The following is a 21315-nucleotide window of genomic DNA, read 5'->3' as shown; positions in this document are numbered from 1 at the left end:
AGCAAAGACCTTACAGAATCCCCGCTGCCCGAAAGGAGACGGTCCGCAAGGAAGTCCAAGATATGCTAAAACTCGGGGTCATACGGCCATCCCAGAGTCCTTGGTCGTCACCCATTGTAATGATCCCCAAACCAGATGGGTCCAAACGATTTTGTATGGACTTCCGGGCGCTAAATGCGTTGTCCCAATTCGATACCTACCCCATCCCCAGGGTGGATGACTTGATAGAAAAGATCGGGGATGCCCGTTACATAACTACTATCGACCTCACCAAGGGGTATTGGCAAGTGCCCCTTCGGGAAGAAGACAGGAAAAAAACGGCCTTTGTAACTGACGAGGGGGCCTACGAATTCACAGTTCTACCCTTTGGGTTACATGGGGCTCCTGCAACTTTCCAACGTTTAATGAACCTAGTGCTACAACCCTTCACTTCCTTCAGGCTCTGCCTATTTGGATGATATTGTTATTTATAGCCGAGACTGGAATGACCATCTTGTGCACCTGTCTACCATCCTGTCAGCATTGGAAAGAGCGGGATTGCATATTAATGCAAAGAAATCCCGAGAGGCCTTTCATACTGTTAACTATCTGGGGTATGTCTTGGGTGAAGGGTCCATAGCCCCCCAAAGTGAGAAAGTACGAGCAATAGCGGCTGTTCCTTTTCCTTCAAACAAAAGAGATGTACGCGCCTTCCTAGGACTGGTGGGGTACTACCGTAGGTTTATACCTCAATTTGCTGAGAGAGCAGCCCCATTAACCGACCTCCTGAGAAAAGACGTAAGACCTAGCGAGTTCAGGCAGCCCTCTCCTGAGGCCCTACATGCCTTTCAGTTTCTGAAATCCATCATGACTACGGCACCTATACTGACCTCTCCTGATCATGCGAAACCCTTTATCTTAGCTACGGATGCCTCAAATGTGGGTATTGGTGCAGTTCTGTCCCAAGTGGGAGGGGATGGGATTGAACATCCGGTTTTGTACGTAAGTACGAAGTTGTTTCCTAGGGAGTGCAGGTATTCCACTATCGAGAGGGAGGCTCTGGCTATAAAGTGGGCTGTAGAGAAGCTGAGATATTATCTCGAGGGAAAACCATTCATCCTTCATACTGACCATGCGCCCCTGAGATGGATACATCAAAACAGGAGCACTAATCCCAGAGTATTGAGGTGGTTCCTGTCTCTCCAACCGTACGCCTTTACCATTCAACACCGTAAAGGAAAAGACAATGGTAACGCAGACTTTCTTTCTAGGGTGTTCCCTCTCCTCGAACGGGAGAAGCCAGGGGGGGAGGTATGTGACGGGGCAAGGGAGCCGGAACATCAGACTAATGCAGAATGGTGGACAGCCACACCCCTTTCACCGTGCTCCTTGTCCCCACAGCATTCACCGGCAACATGGACCGAAGAGGACGACTCTGTCTGGTTTCCGGGAAATACGGGCACAGGTCCCTTTAAGATGATCGAGGCAGGTAACGAGACTCCTCCCCCTGAGGACGCACTGGCGTCAAAAGCCGGCACACCTGGGAAGGAGATGGAAGGCATTTCCAGTGGAGCGGAGACCCTCGAGAAAGTCGACGGGAGGTACCGGACGCTGAAAAGACGGAGGACGACAAGCCAGGAGGCCAACGATTTCACGCTGCGCCCTGCCACGTTCCCACGGGAGGAGCGTGGCTCCAAGAGGTACGGGGCCGGGTAGCGGGCTGGGTCGGGCGGAGGAAACATCAGTAACCGTTTTCCTACTCCAGCCTATCCTTTCCCCCCCCTTATCCTGCACGAGCACTTCTTGTTCCCCACTGGCCCGGGGTAGTTTAAGTGTGCACGGACTGTTAATCCCTCACTCCCGACCCCTTTATCGTATCACCGACGTATTGTGGCCTGACCCTCGTTTCCTTTCCTTTGCCGGTACCTGAGCGGAACCCGGAGCGGAACCAGGAGACAACGCCCAGAGCAGCCACCGGCCCCGTTGACGTCAGCACACCCCGAAGACCATCCCAGAGGACTTCTTTCTTTATCCTGTTTAGTAATCCTGAGTTTTATGAAAAAAAACTTATATCCCAATAAAGCCTTCGTTAAAACCGTTACTGAAGGCGCCTGTATTCCTCTTTACAACTCCTGTCCCTGTAGAACCCTCTGTACCCGGTGTCAACCCCCACGTCCCAGCCTCGGCGGGACACATCCATTGGTGTTTGATTTTTTCAAGATTAGGGAATGACATTGCAACCTCTGCTGTTGCACAAGGAAGAACACTCTTTGAAGAGTACTGGCTCTCTGCCTCATCCAAGACACTGCATCTGCACATACTAAAAATAAACTTACATCTGTCTTGCTGCTGACCAACTATCTATGCAGTAAAGATTTTGCATTTAAAAGCTTGAACATAGATTATATGTACACATTTGACAAGACCCACGAAACACAAAAACAGATCCAGATGACTGGAAGGTGGATCACTTTAGGAAGACTGAAATTGGTCTCTGGTGCATATCTTTAAATTGGGATCTCTCCTTAAGCCCAACCTTTGAAACGTGCTTTCATTATGTCGATCAAACCTTGAAAAATATTCCTCTGCTTCTGAACATCTCATTGATTAAAAATTATGAACTTCCAATATGTGTTTCAATACTTCTGGAGACAATTAATTTACAGAGCAGCCAATACAACGCTATTGGTGCCAGTACGCTTAAATACCTCAGTCAGTCCATCATCGTCAGTATGGCATCAGTCCTGGTCTTTAGAATGAACTCAAACCTACAATTATCTAATCTAAACATAGACATTGGACAGTGTCAGACTGAAACTGGCTTTACAGCCAGTTACTGAATCATGCTTTTAAGCAAATAGTCAACTCAAAATGATTCTGCAAATAACCACGTCAGAATTAGGACACTTGCTTCTGTGGTCCCAGGAACGGGCTGCACCTACATTCAACTACAAGGTTTGTCATTCCTTCGTAGGTCTGGTGTTAATCAAAACCCTTTGATATTCTAAAATTAAATATTTATTATAGGGGCATTCAGCATCCTGATTCACCCATTGATCGGTGTTGTGTCATTCACATGTTTTATCTGCCCTCTGCAGCATACAGAATGTGGCAGTGGTCAGCCCACTTCAGCCATTGGTTAACTTCACTGTGTGTAACCGCATTTTGCCTTTCACAAGGAGCTCATTTACACAAAATCTAGTTTCCTCCAAAGACAGGAACTACTAAGGCAATGTTTGCTTTATAAAAAACAAAAATATGTTTGATTGTAGCCAATATACTGTATATTTATACTGGCAGTGGTGTGGCAGCTCCACCACCAAAAAAGTGTTACAAAAAATAAGACAAACAAGCTTTGGCAAAGCAAAAAGTCTAGCATCCAACACCAGACCTGTTGGCTTTGCCAATGCTTGTTAAAATGCCGTTATTAATCTCATAACCAATTCACATCCATACTGGGAACTACATTCATTACATGAAGATTGTGGAACAGAGACACACCAGCACTAGTGATTCTAGTACCAGAGAGGACATAGACAGACCATACATCAGCAAAAAAGGTTCAATGCTAGTGCGAAACTGAGAAGATGCTTCATTAGTTGAACACGGAACTAGCGCAGTACCACTCTCTCATTGAGGTGTGACGAAGAAGAGATTATTTTGGCTGCAGATCAAATGCCTAACTGCAGAGTTCCTGAGTCTGTTAATGTACTGAAAGTTTTGTCTTCATTTTCTAAATGATAGGTGGCTATATTTTTAGCGATAGTTTTTTGTGAATCGTAGGCAGGAGCTATCTACCCTAAAAAATATAGCATTTAAATCCCATGTCATATATATCAGTTGAAATACTATCTATTTCTCTACCCTGAATGTCGGCCTGCATTGCTATTCAAAGTGAAAGAAACATTCCTTAGAAATCTTACTCAACAGATTAAAATTCTTGGCGGAAGTTTTATTATAAAGTGCAGAGAATACAGACTTAAATGGGAATATTTAGTCAAAAGCCCAGTTGAATCAATCAATCAATCAATCAATCAATCATATCATTTGTAAAGCGCACTACTCACCCGTGAGGGTCTTAAGGCGCTGGGGTGAGGAATGCTGCTACTGCTCGAAAAGCCAGGTCTTGAGGAGTTTTCTGAAGGTCAGCAGGTCTTGGGTCTGCCGTAGGTGGATGGGGAGGGTGTTCCAGGTCTTGGCGGCGAGGTGGGAGAATGATATGCCACCTGAGGTCGCTCTTGGGAAGCGGGGGTCTGTAGCGAGGGTGAGGTCGGCGGAGCGGAGCTGGCGGGTGGGGGTGTAGAAGCTGAGTCCTCTGTTGAGGTACGTTGGTCCGGTGTTGTGGAGTGCCTTGTGTGCGTGGGTGAGGAGCTTGAAGGTTATCCTCTTGTTGACCGGGAGCCAGTGCAGGTCTCTCAGGTGGGGTGTGATGTGGCTGCGGCAAGGGATGTCGAGGATCAGGCGTGCAGAGGCGTTCTGGATGCGTTGGAGCCGTCTTAGGAGTTTGGCCGAGCCTCCTGCGTAGAGGGTGCTTCTATAGTCCAACCTGCTGCTGACAAGGGCCTGGGTGACTATTCTTCTCGTTTCAGTGGGGATCCACGTATAGATCCTACGGAGCATGCAGAGGGTGTTGAAGCAGGAGGAGGAGACGGCGTTGACCTGTTTAGTCATGGAGAGGGTGGAGTCGAGGATGACCCCTAGGTTGCGGGCGTGGTCGGTGGGTGTTAAAGCGGTTCCCAGTGCGGTCGGCCACCAGGAGTCGTCCCAGGCCAAAGGGTTGGATCCGAGGATGAGGACCTCCGTATTGTCCGAGTTCAGCTTCAGTCGGCTGTTCCTCATCCATTCAGCAACAGCCTTCATTTCTTCGTGAAGGTTGGTTTTGGCGGTTTTGCCAGGTTCCCAGCGTGTGTCTTGAATGGTATGCTAACTGGTGCCTTGATTTCAGTCTGCAGTTGCATGGGGGTTTGAGAGGGAAAAGATAAACTCAATTTTTGTTGATGTTTTTGGGGCCTTGAGTGTGCTGAGCCATACAGTCGCACCTCTTTGCAACATAATTGTAATTAGACTTGGTCCTGCTCCATCAGGAAGAGTCTATCCTGAACAACCATGGTAGGTCCCCACTAGAATGTTCACAAGCAACCCAAGATCAGTTTATGCTTATTTTTGGCCTCATCAGTGAGCTGCAGCTCGGCTCCAGTGACACATTGAGCCCCATGCGAGCAACGCCCTTAGGGCTAAAAGGGCTTCAGCACCCCCCCACCCAATCCGCACCATTGTGTGTCTCCGCCCAGGCTGCTGCAGCTCGAGTTGCTGTGGGCTCGGCTGGGCAGTGTCTGGAGTCCTATCTCCAGCACACCCGAGTTTTTCACAGGTCTTGAAAGACCATTTGCATATCTACATTCCTTTGTAAATTGGTTACAGAGGCTTCTTTTTTTCTGGTTCCAATACCCCACTCTGCCTATTCCTTAGATTTGCATTTTACATTTACTGCCGTAGTGTGAGAATGCATTTCATAAAAAGAAATATTAAGTAGTGTTGCCAAAAGAAAAATGCCAGCCATGTGTTGTTTAAAGAGCCTGCAAAGACCTCGTCTTGACACTAAATATGGTTATAAATAAAAAAGTATATATTCATTTGTAATGTGACTTTTCCCTCCACCCTCTTTCACTGATTAATGCCATAATAGCAATAGTTAACCTCTATCTGAAACCCTATGCCGCCGTCAATAACATGCTGAGTTAATTCAAGTATCTGGGAATGCGCCCTGCATTCAGACAACTCACTCCTCATTCTCACCCTTCACTTTCACGCTCACCCGGCACTCACATTGAACCCATGCACTCACACAATTCACCTGCTCACCCTGCACTCACAGCGATCACTCTGCACTCACAATGCACTTGCGCTGTTCACCCTATACCTCATCCTACTGTCACAATAGCGCACTACTCACCCTGCACTCATGTGACACAAATCTGCAATCTCACTCAAACAAGCCCATCACTAACCATGCCTTCATTCGTCCCACTCTGCACTTACATCCGCATCCAAATTCATATGGTCACCTCACTCACCCTGCAGTCACTCCTCTTACCCTACTCTAACACTGTTGCATCGCTCACCGTGCACTCACATGGGCATTCCTGCCACCCACACATCACAGAGGGTTAATGTGCCTGCTACAAAGAACGTGTACCATGCAGATCACAGAACTGAGTGTGAGTAAGCTATGTGTAGCACTATAAAAAATTAAATGTTTGTCAGAAAAGTGCTATAGAGTGAGGAGGTGCATTGTTGGTGAGTGGTATTGAGGGAATTCATGGAGTGGGATTAAATGGGGGAGGGGCGCCAAAAAAAAGACTGTTGCACTGCTTGCGACAAGTGCTAGAGCCAGCCCTGCCAAACCTGTGGTAGCCACCGCCGCACTGGCGATCTGTATCCTGAGCGTGGCTTCCGCTTTAGTGACAATGCGCTAAGTTTATTTTTTGATTTAATTAAATTTCATACTGAGCGCGGCGTCCACTTCTAGGATACCGTGCTCTGTTTCATTTGTATTTTTTTTTTAACTTTTATAGTGAACGCGGTGCCTGCTTCAGGGACACCACACTTATTTTTTTACAGTAATACTGAGCGCGGCACCGCATCAAGGACGCAGTGCTCGGTTTCTTTCTTTATTTTTTTACTTTAACACTGAGCATGGCGTCCACTTCAAGGACACTGCACTCGGTGTTAAAGTAAAAAAAGAAAGAAACCGAGCGCGGTGTCTTTAAAGCCACGCCCAGTTTTAAACTTAAGTATTTGCAATGCACTAGGTATCGCATTTATGCGAGTTTAAGGTATTGGGATTGTAAATGACAAAGCCTTTTATTTACGTTTTAAAAAACAAAAATAATAGGCATTGCATTTACAATGCCAATAGCTTAAACTTGTGTAAATTGAAAACCTATTGTATTGTAAATGCTTGTTGTCCAAGCAACTGGTATAGCTTAATGTAAACAGTAGACAATTAGAAGCTAGCTAGTGAGAGGAATCCGTCAGCGAATTTTCTTCAATCATAATATTCAAACATCTGCATTCAAGGAAATTATTTCTTGAACAGTTATGCTTTACAAAGTTAAATTGGTCCTGCCATTGAGATACTCCACAGTTACCTGAATCTTCCCATCCCAGTAAAACTGTCAGAAGTCCTTGGCTTATTCTGCTTGCATCCTGGACCACATGCTTCCTACTCGCAGAAACTGATAGGTTTTCTATTTTCATGACAGTATATTGGACCCTGTCCATTAATATGGACCGGTTGGAAAAGGCAACCACTGCGTGCTTCAGACAGTGTGAAGTTGCAGTTTTCCTCTGACCATATTCACATCACGGTCCCTAGTCCAACGTGCCGACATCCTTCTTGATCATGATAACTGGCACCATTCTAAAGATGACTGTATCTCTAGGCCTACAATCACATAGAGATTACTTGACCTATGTGGCATAACGGCCAGAGCTACCGACTTTGGAATTTGGGAACCAGTTTCGAGCCTCGGCGTCGACTTAACATCCTGTGATTTTGGGCAAATCACTTAGGGCCTCATTGTGATGTCGGGCGGACTGAGTCAGCCGACACCGTTGCGGTCTCGGGACCGACCGATCTTCGGTCAGGAATCCAGACACCTTTATTACAATGCGACCACACATGGTGCGGTCACATACTCCCATTTCTCTATGGGAGCTTGTGCTGCGGCTGTATACTCTGTGCAGCTCAAGCTCCCGTAGAGAAATGGGAGTTTCTATATGGGAACTGGAGGCCGCAGGGAGAAGAAGAGCCATGCTAGGTGCCCCTGAAGTCGCTTTCCAACAGGCTTTCCATGTCGGAAAGCCTGACATGACAAGCCTGTGGGAAACCAAAATTGTTTCCCGATGGCAGAAACGCCGTCCTTAAGGGATTATGTGCCGGTTCTGACTGACCGAGCCTTTAACCCCTTCCGAAGCCAGCCTGAAAGACCGACCGGTTTCACTTCTGGCCACCATCATTGTAATACAGCGGTCGAAAGGGAAACTGTAGTTGTCGGTCGGAAAGCCTTCCACCACAGGTTGCAGGATTTCCAATCAACATCATAATAGGGCCCTTAATCTCCCGGTGCCTACTAAAATGAATCTGTCCTTGTGTAATGTTCACTGGTGCTCATGTAAACATGAAGCAAAAAGCTGCACTAACTGGGACAGAAATCTTGATGTGTTTCACCTTGGTGGACAACAGTTAGAAAGTTGCCTAAACATAATCTACTATGAATCCCAGAAACACGCTATTCCTTTTGAATATGAGGTTAGACATCCACCAATCGGTTGATCACAAATCCTAAACTCACCAAAAGATCCATAAACAACCATACTTGATAACATCGCACGTCCCGTTTCTAGGCCATAGAAATCATATCATTCAAATGAATTATCGTTTTCAGCCCCTACAACTTGCATCAGTTTCATACTTTTTTTTTTCTTGGAAGAAATCAAGGGGATTGCCATGATAGATCAAGACTTTCAATACCAGGATACAAAGAGTGTTATAATTAATCAGTTTCATTTAAAAATATAAAACAAATAATGCATGATTGCTCACAATTCATAAATACTCAGCTATACTCACAAAGTGCATCCTGCAATAACATTATTTTAACAATAGATCCTAAACCAACACTCTCGCTTCTATCAAATGTGTGTGCTGGCCATATCCTTTTGAAACCTGTTGTGCTTAAGGACTGTTTTCTACTTACAGTAGTCTCCTCCGGTCCTTAATTGTGACGTAACAAATTCCACCATTGGTTGACATGAGAGGAAGAAGAATTGATCCATTCTTAGACTATGTACAGTCGAGCTATAGAAACACATATTGTTTCTCTAAGAAACTTGCCATGTTTGTATTTGTAACCAGCATTATACTTTGTGCCGTAAACATAAATTCAGATTTGAGAATGTTATATAGCTTTTCAATTGTATTAGACCAACAATCATTGAGTTTCTGACAGATCGCAAACATTTGTAGAGCGTTAGCATTAGGTATTCCACATTATGGACAGTGTGAATCTGACCTTTTCCCACTTGAATAGTCTACTTTGTGTATAACATAAGTGATTAATGACCTTGGACTGCTGTAATTTTAAATTGGTATTTTTAAAGGTTGCATGGAGTAATGAATATGCCTGCAACATCTCATCTGTGGAGATCTTGACCCCAAATTTCTCATACCATTTATTTGCAGTGGTCTCAACTCCATCCCTTTAGCGTGACTGTAGATAAGCAATTCCAACACATTAATCTGTTCTAAACATGTATCTAGAGGGGGATTTCCATAAAATAGTCCTGTATCTTCCAATACTTAAAAACGGTGCCACTTTCTGAAGAAGCTACCATGTGTTCTATGCAAATTTAAAAGTCTTAAAGCAAACCATCTTGAAATAATAGAGGTCTGATATTCGGAGCAAAAATCATCTATATTCATCTCCTAATTCAATTTGATACTTCAACTGTTTCTTGCAATCTTGTTTAATATGTAAAAAACTTCAAATACGCTGACACACAACAGAGAAATAGTAATACTTAAAATCCACTTTTATCAAACGGGAGTTTGATATATCTTGTCTAGGTTTGTGATAACTCCAATTAAAGCTATTGTTTACAGAGTGTCAAGATGTTCAAAGAATGCACTGGAGAAACTAGGAGACAGAGTGTTATGAATATCAAAATCGTGGTAGAATATTTATTTAATGAGATTACATCGTCCAGCCAGGCTGACTGGTAGTCAATGCTAGTATTGCATGTCAATAACGTAATGCTTAAGCAGAGCTTCTTAATTAAGCATTATAATACGTCCCGCGTCTGCACACAGAATAATGCCCAAATAGGTTCCTGTAGAGATAATAGGATGATCTATATTCCTATATTCATAATTCAGAGTGATTCTCATTTTGGATGCATTTATTCTGTACCCTATTAGGGGTCTAATTTTTGGGGCTTCTGCCTCCATTATGCTAATTGCTGCAATGGCACCTACTGAATAAACCAATGAATTGTTCTTGTAGGCCGATCATTTTAAGTGCATGCCATTGATTGAGAAAGGAGTTATTAATGGATTTCCGTGTAAAGTAAGGGTATATGTGTGTCCAAGTACATTAAGAATAGTAATGAAGAAATGGAAGAGCCCTGCCATGTACCCCTTGAAGAAATGGACATAGACTGAAATCTGCCCCATTACAGGAATCTAGTCTGTAGGTTTCCCATATAACACCTTAATGTGCTGAATGATCATAACAATGATACCCGTTTATCCATACATGGCCATCGAAAGTGCCATGAGATGCAATTGAATGCCCTTTTCACCATTAAGTAGTATTATACTAGCCTGTTTAGTCAAAATCTTAACAACATCGAATAGATCAATAGCATTTTTCATACGAGTACTTGCATCAAGCTCAGATCTGTGTTGCTGTGAGCTGACTGCTCTATAATCCGTGCAAGCCCACCACCAGTATTTATGAGTATATATTTGGGCGTCATATTTAATGAGTGAAATAGGTCGGTATAATCCACAGCCATCCGTTGGCTTGCCTTTCTTTAAATATACAGCAATATAGATCAAATCCCATGATCATGGCTTTTGATATCCCTGCCTCGATAGTTTGAGTAATCCGTAAGGATGCAGAAGCTGACATCGCATAGTGTAGGTTTGGTGGAATTCCATAGGTATCGCATCCTCGCCTATTCCCTTTCTATTAGGCAGGGACTCTATAGTACCAATAACCTCCTTGAGTGTAATGTCCACCTCTAGGCTTATGTTTCCATTTGCATTGAGCTGGGAAAGCTTTATTTGTGATACAAATTGTTCCATCTCTTCATCAGAGCCGCTTGAACCTACCCTATATATCATGATTGAATTGTTGGTGGAACTGTTGCACAATATTGCTAATATGTGAATATTTGAATCTGTGTTTGTTCATAATATGCTTAAAGGTGCATAATTATTTATTTCTTTGAATTTATCAGGAAGTATTTTACCAATGGATTCCCCATATTCTTTTTCTATAGCCTTTTGCATCAGAAATGCTGCAGCAGCTTTCTATCTTTTAGTGTGGCCGATACACACATGCATTGCAACCATTTGCAGATATATTATTCCTCCCATCCCGACGCCAATATCAAATTGCCGCTGCATGTGCGATTTCAAATGCCCTCCCTGCAGCTTTTATAATTTGATTCTCCATATATTCCTTTTTTTCCTATATGAAGCACAGTTAGTTACAGCACCTCTAATGGTGACCTTGATAGTATACCAAACCACATGCAAAGGCGCAGAACCAGTATAAGTTGCAAAGATGTCAATTATAAGCATTCTTTTTTGATCCCCGAAACACGTGTTCAATAAAAATGATCTTTCGAAAGTCCATCTTTTTATGACTGATTGTATCGTAATCAGACCCTAGCTTTATCAAGAATGTGCATTGCTTATAAGCAATATGAATTTTAGAAGGCAAGCTATATTCATCTCAACTTGATTCAATTCTTCATTTATCATTTGTCGCTTTTTTTTCAAAGTTGTTAAAACCTTATACATTCCAAATCCTAACACTTAAGGTCAACATTCTAAAATTCAGAAATCATCAGTTCCAGCTCTACCTGTTCAGACACACCTTATGTCTTGCATATCTAAGCTCCACCATGAAACAATGTTTACAAAAGGAGAACATTTGGAAAATTCCTTTCTAATGCAGATTAAATTATAAACCATATCCTTGAAATTATCCGTCTTTACTTCCCTTTTAGAAACCAAAACCTCATCCCATGACTCATTCCCATTATCTCCACCTCCTTCTCTTACTATCTTAGTCATTCTCCCTACTGGGAAATGTGGTTCTCTTGTGTGCTGCTGGATGATGCAAAGTACAAAAGTAGGGGGTTGCTGAAAAGGAAATGTAGTTCCTAAATGAGTGAAACATATTGCTCAATTACATTTAATCTTAAATATCATCAATCTTATCATCTTTAGAGAAAAGAGGCAGAGAGGCAGAGACCAGATGCCCAACCACTGCCTCTATTTTATTTCTAAACATCCTTTGCAGCAGCAACAGGGTTGCATAAGTAAGTCTGGCCTTGGCTGATTATCTTCAGTAGTGCTGTGTATTGTAGGAAGACCTTTGCATCATGTGTTGCTGCCCTTACACTGTTCAATAGCAGTAATCAGAATGTATGAAAAATGTAATATTTTCTATAGACATAGGAGAATTTGAACAAGCCGTGGAAACAATGGAGTGTCGTAAACAAAAGGTTTCCTATATATACCATTATGGATCTTGGTTGATACCTTGTAGTCTACTTTCTGTGAAACGGATACCTTCATTGCCCTCTTTATTTGCAAATCAACATCCCTGTCCGCCAAATCTGGAAAAGCTTCCTGAAACAATCCACAAAAATATATGCATGTCATCTCCTTTTCATCCTTCTTTAACACAATGCACTGAGAGGCTGTTCCGACATTAGCGATTCTCGATGTCTTTCATCTTAGATTACACATCCTGAATGACGTTCTCATGGGTATCAGCCAGATTAATTCTCAAGCTGTGGCTTCCTCTTTCTCTGCAGCTCGCTGCTCAAGGTCCGAATTCCTATTGGATATAGAGTCAGTAGAGATCGTGATACCCTGAATAGCTTGTTGGGTTTTGAGATGAGATGCTTATGCATATTTATAATGATTATCAATTATTTGCTAGGAGTTTGAATCAGCTGTACTATTTCGACAAGAGTTGGATTGGATTTATCAGGTTCTGGACCACAAGATGGCCCCAATGATTCGCGCGCATTTTTTGTGAGGTGCCTTCATCACCCAAAACCTGAAAGGTTTAGGTGCCTCATGAACCAAATCCAAGTCATAGCTCAAGTCAAGGTCTGAGCCATTAATCAATATACCCCTTTCTCTCCTTTCAATCTGAAACTTATCCTTGCAGCTTGTCTACATGGGGTTATTATCCAGCGAATATCTACCGTCTCTATAGATTCTATAGGATGTAGCATTTTCTTTTGTCCACCTAGCTCCGTCTACTTATTTCCTCTCTTGCTTTTGTCTTAATCAATGCAATAGTTTGTTGAAACCTCCCTCTTTAGCAATCCAGCTTTCTTTTTCTTTAAGCCACCACCCCTTTTATGTTACATCCTGTTTTTACTGTGTGAGAGCCTCTGTAATCTACACCATACAAATCTGTCTTTTACAAGAGCACTTTATCCACTTTTTCTTTGGCTGCCACCCCAGGTGAGATGGCGGGTCTTTTGGCTGTAGGCTCTTTTTCAATTACAGAGCTCTCACAGACTTGATCTTGGGCAGTTGTACCTTGATGCAGACCAACCCCATCCCAAGTAGTGAGTTTTGGTGTTTTATTACTGTCCTTAGCATTGCAGGCTAGGGTGTCAATAATATTACACAGTCTATTGCCTCTATTACTCCTTATGTTCTCAGCGTTTTTGGTCATGCTTCCTTTCCATGATGTCCATTATGCAAGGGTTCTCCTGTCTTGTGCTTCTGAGTTTCCTCACCCATGCTCCACCTCAAAACAGGATACACTAGCGTCCCTTCCTCTCTCTCCGCCAGGTGATGCAGAGTACGCAATGCTTGATCTGTTCCCGCTATGACCGGCATTCATGTGGCTTCAACGTTCTGTGGGAGGATTGGATTCAGAGAAGAAGCTCTTGGTTGGGATATCATCGCTATGTGCTGAAAGGTCTGTGACGTTGGTCTCTGCGGGTCCTTCACCTGGCATGCAAACTGCCTTATTGTGCATGTACCCACTCCCTGTAACCTCATGCTGTGCAGGTACAGAGGAGCCCTTATCTTGCCCTTGTATTGTTGCACTGTGTCTCACAGTTTGATCGAACAGCGACTATTCCTGGGCGCAGTGTGAGAGAACACCTGCCATTTTTGCTGTGGAGAGAACAGTGTGGGAGGCGTCTTTTGATGATTGGTCAAACAAGTCAGTTCTTGGTAATGGTTTTTCAGACGGGGCCTTTACCCCAGTCGAGGAGGGCTTTACCATGGTAGACCTAGCAGCTGCTACTGGGATTAGCTGGAGGTGCTCTCGGTGTCCCTGTTCCATTCCACCAGAAGTTGTGTTCTGCCAGAAGGAACCATTGTACACCAAAATGCCCTACAAGGTACAATTTGGATTGGATCAGCACTGAGTTAGGGTACGTGCCATTGCGTCTCAAACACACATTTCTCTGGCCCATTGCAATATTTCTCCCTGCCACCTGTCTCATCCCTGGCATATGTACAGTCCCAAATTGCTCTTATGCTTAAACCGCTACACTGGATTCCCCTACCAGCGGGCTCCTATTTCAGAATGTTCCTTATTATTTACAAGACTTTCTTTCTTGAGTATTTATCTCAGGGGATTCTTAGTGCACAAGAAGCGAAGCAATAGCCAGCCTGGATATCTTAAATCGAGGAAAACCAAGATCATTATTCGACCTACATCTACACTCGCATCAGTGGTTTGAGACCGGGCCATTCATCCATCCTCTAGTCAAGAAAGGAACTAAAGGGCATTCTATGCTCCGCCCTGAGAGCCTAATTTAGAGCTTGGTGGACAGGTAGTCCGCCACGAACATGTATGCCCGGTTTGTCATCTTACAGATGCATTATAGTCTATAGCCCTTGGAATATCATAAACACATCTGCCACATTTTTGATGTAGTATCCACCAAACTCTAAATAAGGCCCTTAATTCTCTGACAGTGTGGTAAGCAACATTGTGTTTTTGTGATCTCCAAAACTGTATTCATTGCACCCACAGCAAACAAAACGGGAAACGACCTTTACATCGCGTTGATTACACCGCGATGCCATTACAATTCGGTTGTTAGAACGACTGCGTTGTTACCACGCCATGCCATTACTACGCAAGTCATTACATCATCTTGCAGTAGATGGCACGCTAACATAAGGAATAGTATAGTTTACTGTTCCAAAACCTTCCCTACTGTTGTGTAGGCTGTAGTTGGAATAGTGATATAATACATTTCTAATGTTAGCGCGCCATCTACTGCAACTCGATGTAATGACTTGCGTTGTAATGGCATTACGTGGTAACAACGCGGTTGTTGCAACAACCGCGTTGTAATGCCACGCAATATAATGACTCGCCTAGTAACAAGTCATATTCATTAAAACGTGATGATATTTTTCTTTTATAAATTGCACCATGGAATGATTCATGCTTACTGTGTTCATGATTCATGCTCTCGTGCAGTGAGGTGCGCAGGGGTATTGGTCCTACCTAAATGACTCCTGTTTGTGAAAATCCGTGTGAGACTAAAAAAGGTGAAATGTGATATTGCATTTGCATAGGCTTGTGTTTTTTGTGATATACGTAGTTGCAAATATTTCCCAAATGTATGCGAATATTTTTGTTAGTCATTTTATTCCCGTGATTAGTACTGTGGCTAGATTTTTATTTTAGTAATCATTAAACTTGTGCTCTTTTTTTTCTAAAAACTTCAGGACTCGTCATGGGGTTAATTATCCGGTATTCCACGAAGGCTTCGAATCTTGATAGTGGAGAGGTGTACGGCTGCGAGAAGCTGAAAGGAAACCCGGGGACCCTGCTATTAAACATTACAGAACATATCTATGAGTATGAATATAAGAGGGAAATAAGCCAGCACAACATTAACAACCACCAAGGCAACATGATGCTGCAGAAGGTAAAACACATGTCCTTAGTTATCAATAACATGTCTCAAAGATTTCCAAGTTTTCTAATAGCTGTATATTTCTAGGTGGATTTAAAACATCATAGTTTCCAATTTACCTTAATATCTTAAAAATGAATCAAACTTTTCTTAGTTCAAAATTGTATAGAGTTTTTGTTACCGTCCAGAAGGACATGACTAATTCAGTGCAAGTACTCTAACAAAAATATGTTTATAGAGTTCCATGAAAAATTCCAAAATATTATGCGAAACGTTCTTGCGTACTTGCCAATCCTCTATGGCCAAAAAGAGGTAGGATTTTTCATTTTTCAAAACCATCAATTATTATAATGATCACATTAGCAGAAATTACAAAATGTGGGCTTTGTCCTACTGCTGACATCAAAGGAAATCACATCACATGACATCAAGCCAAGATCAGAAGAAATGATCCACATGACGACGTGAAAAAAGGGCATGACATGAATGGCAGTTTTAAGCACTGTCTGTAAGACATTGTCTTACACCTATCTTCACTACCTGACATAGCAACGAAGTCCAGTGTTGTTACTCAGTAACTCCAGTGGGTGATGCAAGGAATTTCTCTTCCTGCTAAGGGGGCTGGCTTTGACCTCTACAGTGGAAGCATAAGGCAGCTGGCTTTGACCTCTACATAGGAATCACTTTAGTGAACATCCACTGGCGACAGAAAAAGCAATACCCTGCCAAGTGTGGGCTCCCTGTGGCATCAAAGAGTCACACTGGACCTAGCTCATTGGACACCCTTGACACCAGAAACCAATCACTCCAAAGTATGGGCTCCCTCTGACACCTGAGAACCAGTAAACTGAAGAGAGAAGGATCCCCTTACACATGAGAACCAGGATAGGCTGAGGTAGGACACCCTCAGGCGCCTGAGAAGAGGTACCCTTCTGAGGAAGGCCCTCTCACACACCTGAGCACCTGATATGTATTTATTTATTTTATTTATATATAAAGTTGCCCCCCGCTCAGGTGAAAGCGCCTTTAACACTAAACCCTGCTGCTATGTTCATAGGACCTTGCTCACGTAGAGCCATCTCTCTGACACCAGGCCCTACCCCTAGCATCATCAAAGATCTTTATTTTGGCACAATCGCCTTAAAAGCACATATACAATATGTAAATAATGTAAAAGTCCATCATAACACCATATGTTGAAGCATTAAATTTCCCTTAAAATCCATGAGCAATCAACATAGTTAAAATCAATTTAACATGTACACAAAATTCATACCAAGCATTCAAGTTTGTATCTTCCAATTCCCAAGCAAAAAATATTATAATCAAATAACAGACATTTCGCACATTATTTAAACCACCACAGGATTATTTTTCTAGAGAAACGCACATTTTTTGCCTTACTCAACATATCGCCGTCAAGTATCGAGTGGGTGCAAAAATCATCAATTGGCTGGTATCTGATCTCATACTCCTTAAGGCCTCCTTGTGCTCCCTAACACCCATCTTTCTACACAGCAGAATTATCCAGCTCCTATCTGCTACTTGAATAGGCCGGGCAGAAAAACACAACATGCTCGATGTTTTCATTGGTGTAGCTATAAGACCTACACTGCCAGCCCTCTGTCCTGGTACACGTGCCCATTTTGCAGTAAAATAATGGAGGGGCAGTGTCCCATACCGAAACTGTGGATAAATACGACTGGCTAATGATGGCTCTATCTCATCCAGGAAGTCCTCCTTTAAGAAGGAATCCTTCTCTGTAAGAAATGCGTCAGAGAGCCGAAGTATCTCTGAATGTATAAAATACTTACACTCTTTCTGTTACCAGTATGTGTATTGGGGGTTTCCCCAGCCTTCAAGGGAACGCTCCACAATCTTTCTTTCCCAATTGCTGTCAGGGTGGCTTTTATGTATCTTACCCCAACCAAACGCACAGCTGGATTGCGCCTTTGTGGCGATCGTATAAATATTCCATATTTATCCATGTAAACCAATTACACCAAACATATGAATCACTAGTTTCAACCTTTTCAAATTTGATATACATCCACACGTGGAATGGAATGCCAATTTTCCGTTTTCTTGTTTTCAAAGTGGGCCATCCGAACCTCTTCCAAAAAATACGAATGATGCAAATTCATTCAAGACAGTATTTTATTTGTAAAAAACCCAATGCATTTCGGGCTAAAGCTGCCCTTCATCAGAGGGCACTGTAATAACAAACCCCTGATGAAGGGCAGCTTTAGCCCAAAATGCATTGAGTTTTTTACAAATAAAATACTGTCTTGGATGAATTTGCTTCATTCGTGGTTTTTGGAAGAGGTTCGGATGGCCCACCTTGAACACAAGAAAACGGGAAATTGGCATTCCATTCCACGTGTGGATGGATATCAAATTTGAAAAAGTTGAAACTAGTGATTCATATGTTTGGATTAATAGGTTTACATGGATAAATATGGAATATTTATAAGATCGCCACAAAGGCGCAATCCAGCTGTGCGTTTGGTTGGGGCGAGACGTCGACCCACTTTTGAAGAATGTTCTTATCCAGGTGCCATTTGGTCAGGGCCCTAACCAATCTGCACGCACTTGGTTAAAATAATGGACAAGATTACAGGAGTCATGAGAAAATGGTGTGCATCCCACACCCCCAAAAGTCAAATTTGATGTATCTTAGCCAGGATATATTACCTGAGCCATGGATATGTAATATTTCCTCTGAATCCTGACTGTAGGAACACAGCTCTGGGGTAGCCCAAATTCTCCTCCAATATAGTATGTGACGCAATTCTGTCCTGTCAGATATTGTTTTAAGTCCAAGGTCCAACCTGAGTGGGAGCAGGGAGGTTCTAATGGGTAAGCCTGCCAACTTGCCCACATTTCTGCACCATAAGAAGCTGCCTCTAGGGCCTAGGGCTTGTAAATCTGTTTGGCTGGCAAAATGGGTCAGAACTGTGATCTTTGCGACAATTTGGTTATTCCTCTGACTATCTGTTCTATTTTTATTATGTGCAGGGTTATGTGATTATGCCACCCAAGATGTTCTGTTGGCATAATACCCAAATACTCAAAGGTGCACACACACTCCAGTGGCATCCCTGCTGACATAGGGCTTGGCCTAGTCGAGAGCCCATGGTTCAGGACCATGCAATTGGTTTCAACCACATTAATCTCTAAACCCCTCTGCTTACAGAAACACTCAAAATGATCCGACAATTTCTGGAGTCCCATTAGTAGGGTCGTCGGCAAACACGAGGACAGGAACCCTCATGTTTGCCAGACTAGGTGCATCATTTTCACTTTGGTCTAGAAACGATACTAGACTGTTAATAGGAGGAGAAGCGTGGCTCAGTGGTTAGAGGCGGCAGACCCGGAAGCTGAGATCGACCGCGGACCAGGGTTCGATTCCCCGGGTCTCGGGCTCAAAAATTCCACGGACTCGACAATTCTCGCTTTGGTGCCTACTCAACTCACGAGGTCACACTCTGCGACTCTGGGCAATAGCTTGCCTAATCTCCACTACGGCCCCTCGCGGCGGGATGCCTGGCTTTCACCTTGTGGACACCCTGCCGGGGTTTCTCACAGGGGAATACCAGGACAGGTTCCCTAAGCAAGCGCCGGGACGCTTACGGGCAGCTGTGCGCTTTACAAGTCCAGCACATTTACATTTATATAGCGTAAATAATATAGGGGCGAGTATTCACCCTGTCTGACAGGAATTGGGCCGGTCAACTCTCCTACTTGGCCACATCTAACCTGCTCATAGTTGTTGTCATTCAGTCTTATAATGTCTAATAGGCAGCTGGGCACCCCCATTTCTAGGAGTACTTGCCAGAGGGTAGATCTTGCAACTAAATCAAAGGCAGAACTCAAATCCATAAAGACAACGTAAAGACGACCACCGCCCAAGATGACTACTTTCCGGAACAGGAACTGAAGGTTAAACACTTGGTTGATTGCGCATGTACACTCCCAAAAACCCACCTGCACTGTTGTCAGGACTTTGTTTGCTGTTAACCATTTCTGAAGTCTATCAAGAATTACCCTGCTGAATAGCTTTTGTGAGCTAGCTATAAGATTTATGGTTCTATAGTTAGTTGACAAATCTCAGGAGCCCTTTGTAAATATAGGAACAATCTCTGCCCCTGTCCATGTGGTGAGAGGGGTGCCCTTTTCATTGTGTTTGCTTTGTTCGACCTAAGTTGGCAGGGTATGCCCAGACGTGGTTCCCTTGCTCAATTTGCCACTGGATTCAAGCTAGCCTGGCTGTTGTGGGGTGGTACCCCGAAACCGGTCCCAGGATGCTTGTTTCCGGTCCAGGAAAGACCTGGCTTGGCAGTTCAGGCTGGACTGTTCCCATGAGGCACCGGGTCAAGACTGATTTGCATATTGCTCGGTCTGAACTGGAATGGCGGAGTGATTCAACCTAGAGCTCTTACTGGGGGTGAGTGTCTGAAAATTTTCAGCGCTCTGTCCATCATCTCCTTGTGTTTGCACCGCAGAGAGCAATGTAGTGTTGCTGGCAGTGGGGCGTACCACTGCAGCACACGCCCCCTCCCACTGTTGTCCTGTTTGCCCCTCCAGCGTGGAGGGGTTTGGTTGAGTCCAACGTGAGCGTTGGAAACGTAAGGGAAGTTAATAAAAAGCCCGGAGCCCCAGGCGTGGCCAAGTCAACTACTGACCACTAACAGTACACGTGTGTCCTCCTGCCTCTGCTTTAACAGGCCTAGAACTAGGACACTACACTGGCGACGAGGTGGTCTACGATCCACCCCATCGCGTGCCCTGCAGCACCACCGCCACTCGAGTGTGCTCCTCTGCCCAGCGCCGTGCACGCCTGCACGCTGCGCACCGGCCAACACTCCCGAGCGCAGTCGGCCCACTGTGGCCCGCCTCAGTGCCACCGTCGACCTGCCTGCTCCCTGCAGTGCCTCGCGCCACTCACCGGTGCCCAGGGAAGTCTCCAGCCTGCCGCCTCAGCCGCCCTGCGTTCCTCCGCGGCATCACGGACCTGTGCGAGGCTTTCAGGTACCCCGAGGAGCCCCCGCTGCTTCACACTGCCTACCAGCCCCGGGCTGCGCCTCTCTGATCGGCCCCGGCCCCGGACGGCTCCACGGCTATCCCGCGCATGCGCTGTGGGCGCCCGGCACCTCGCCTCTGGCGCGCGAGCGGCCTCCCTACCATTCCTCACGCATCTCGCGTGTGCGTGCAGGCCCTGCCAAACCTCACGCATCTCACGGAGCGAGGCCTACGAGCCCCCACGCCTCGAGGATCCATCTCTGGTGTCTACGTGAGCCTGCACAGCCGCCTACAGCCCCTCCTGTCACTCACTCTGCATTACTTCGGCTATCATGGCCACCGTGCCGCCTCTGGAACCTTTTGCCGTCACAGGGACACCCCCCTCACAAGCAGCCCGCTGGAAGAAATGGGTGGAGCGTCTCGAAACCTACTTCATCGCGTCGGAGATTGCGGTGGCGCGATGTCGCGCCATGCTCCTGCACCTAGGAGGGGAAGCGATCCACGACATCTCCAAGGACGTCACGGAAGGAGACCCGCCCCACACGTACGCCACCCTGAGGGATGCCATCACAAAGTATTTTGAGCCGTTTGCCA

General features: G+C 44.5%; 1 protein-coding gene across 1 annotated transcript in view; it reads left to right on the top strand.

Moving 5' to 3' along the window:
- SLC9A9 (solute carrier family 9 member A9) overlaps positions 1 to 21315 on the top strand; it is a 2762771-nt gene that overhangs the window by 165683 nt on the left and 2575773 nt on the right. The window contains exon 2 of the mRNA XM_078666429.1: positions 15509 to 15711. Within this exon, the coding sequence (XP_078522555.1) occupies positions 15509 to 15711 (203 nt within the window). The remainder of the gene's footprint in view (positions 1 to 15508; positions 15712 to 21315) is intronic.

This window comes from Lissotriton helveticus, chromosome 11 (genome assembly GCF_964261635.1).
Source record: "Lissotriton helveticus chromosome 11, aLisHel1.1, whole genome shotgun sequence".
In the NCBI taxonomy this organism is placed as follows: domain Eukaryota; kingdom Metazoa; phylum Chordata; class Amphibia; order Caudata; family Salamandridae; genus Lissotriton; species Lissotriton helveticus.
Note: the sequence above shows the minus strand (reverse complement) of the source record. Positions and strands in the feature narration are given on the sequence as shown.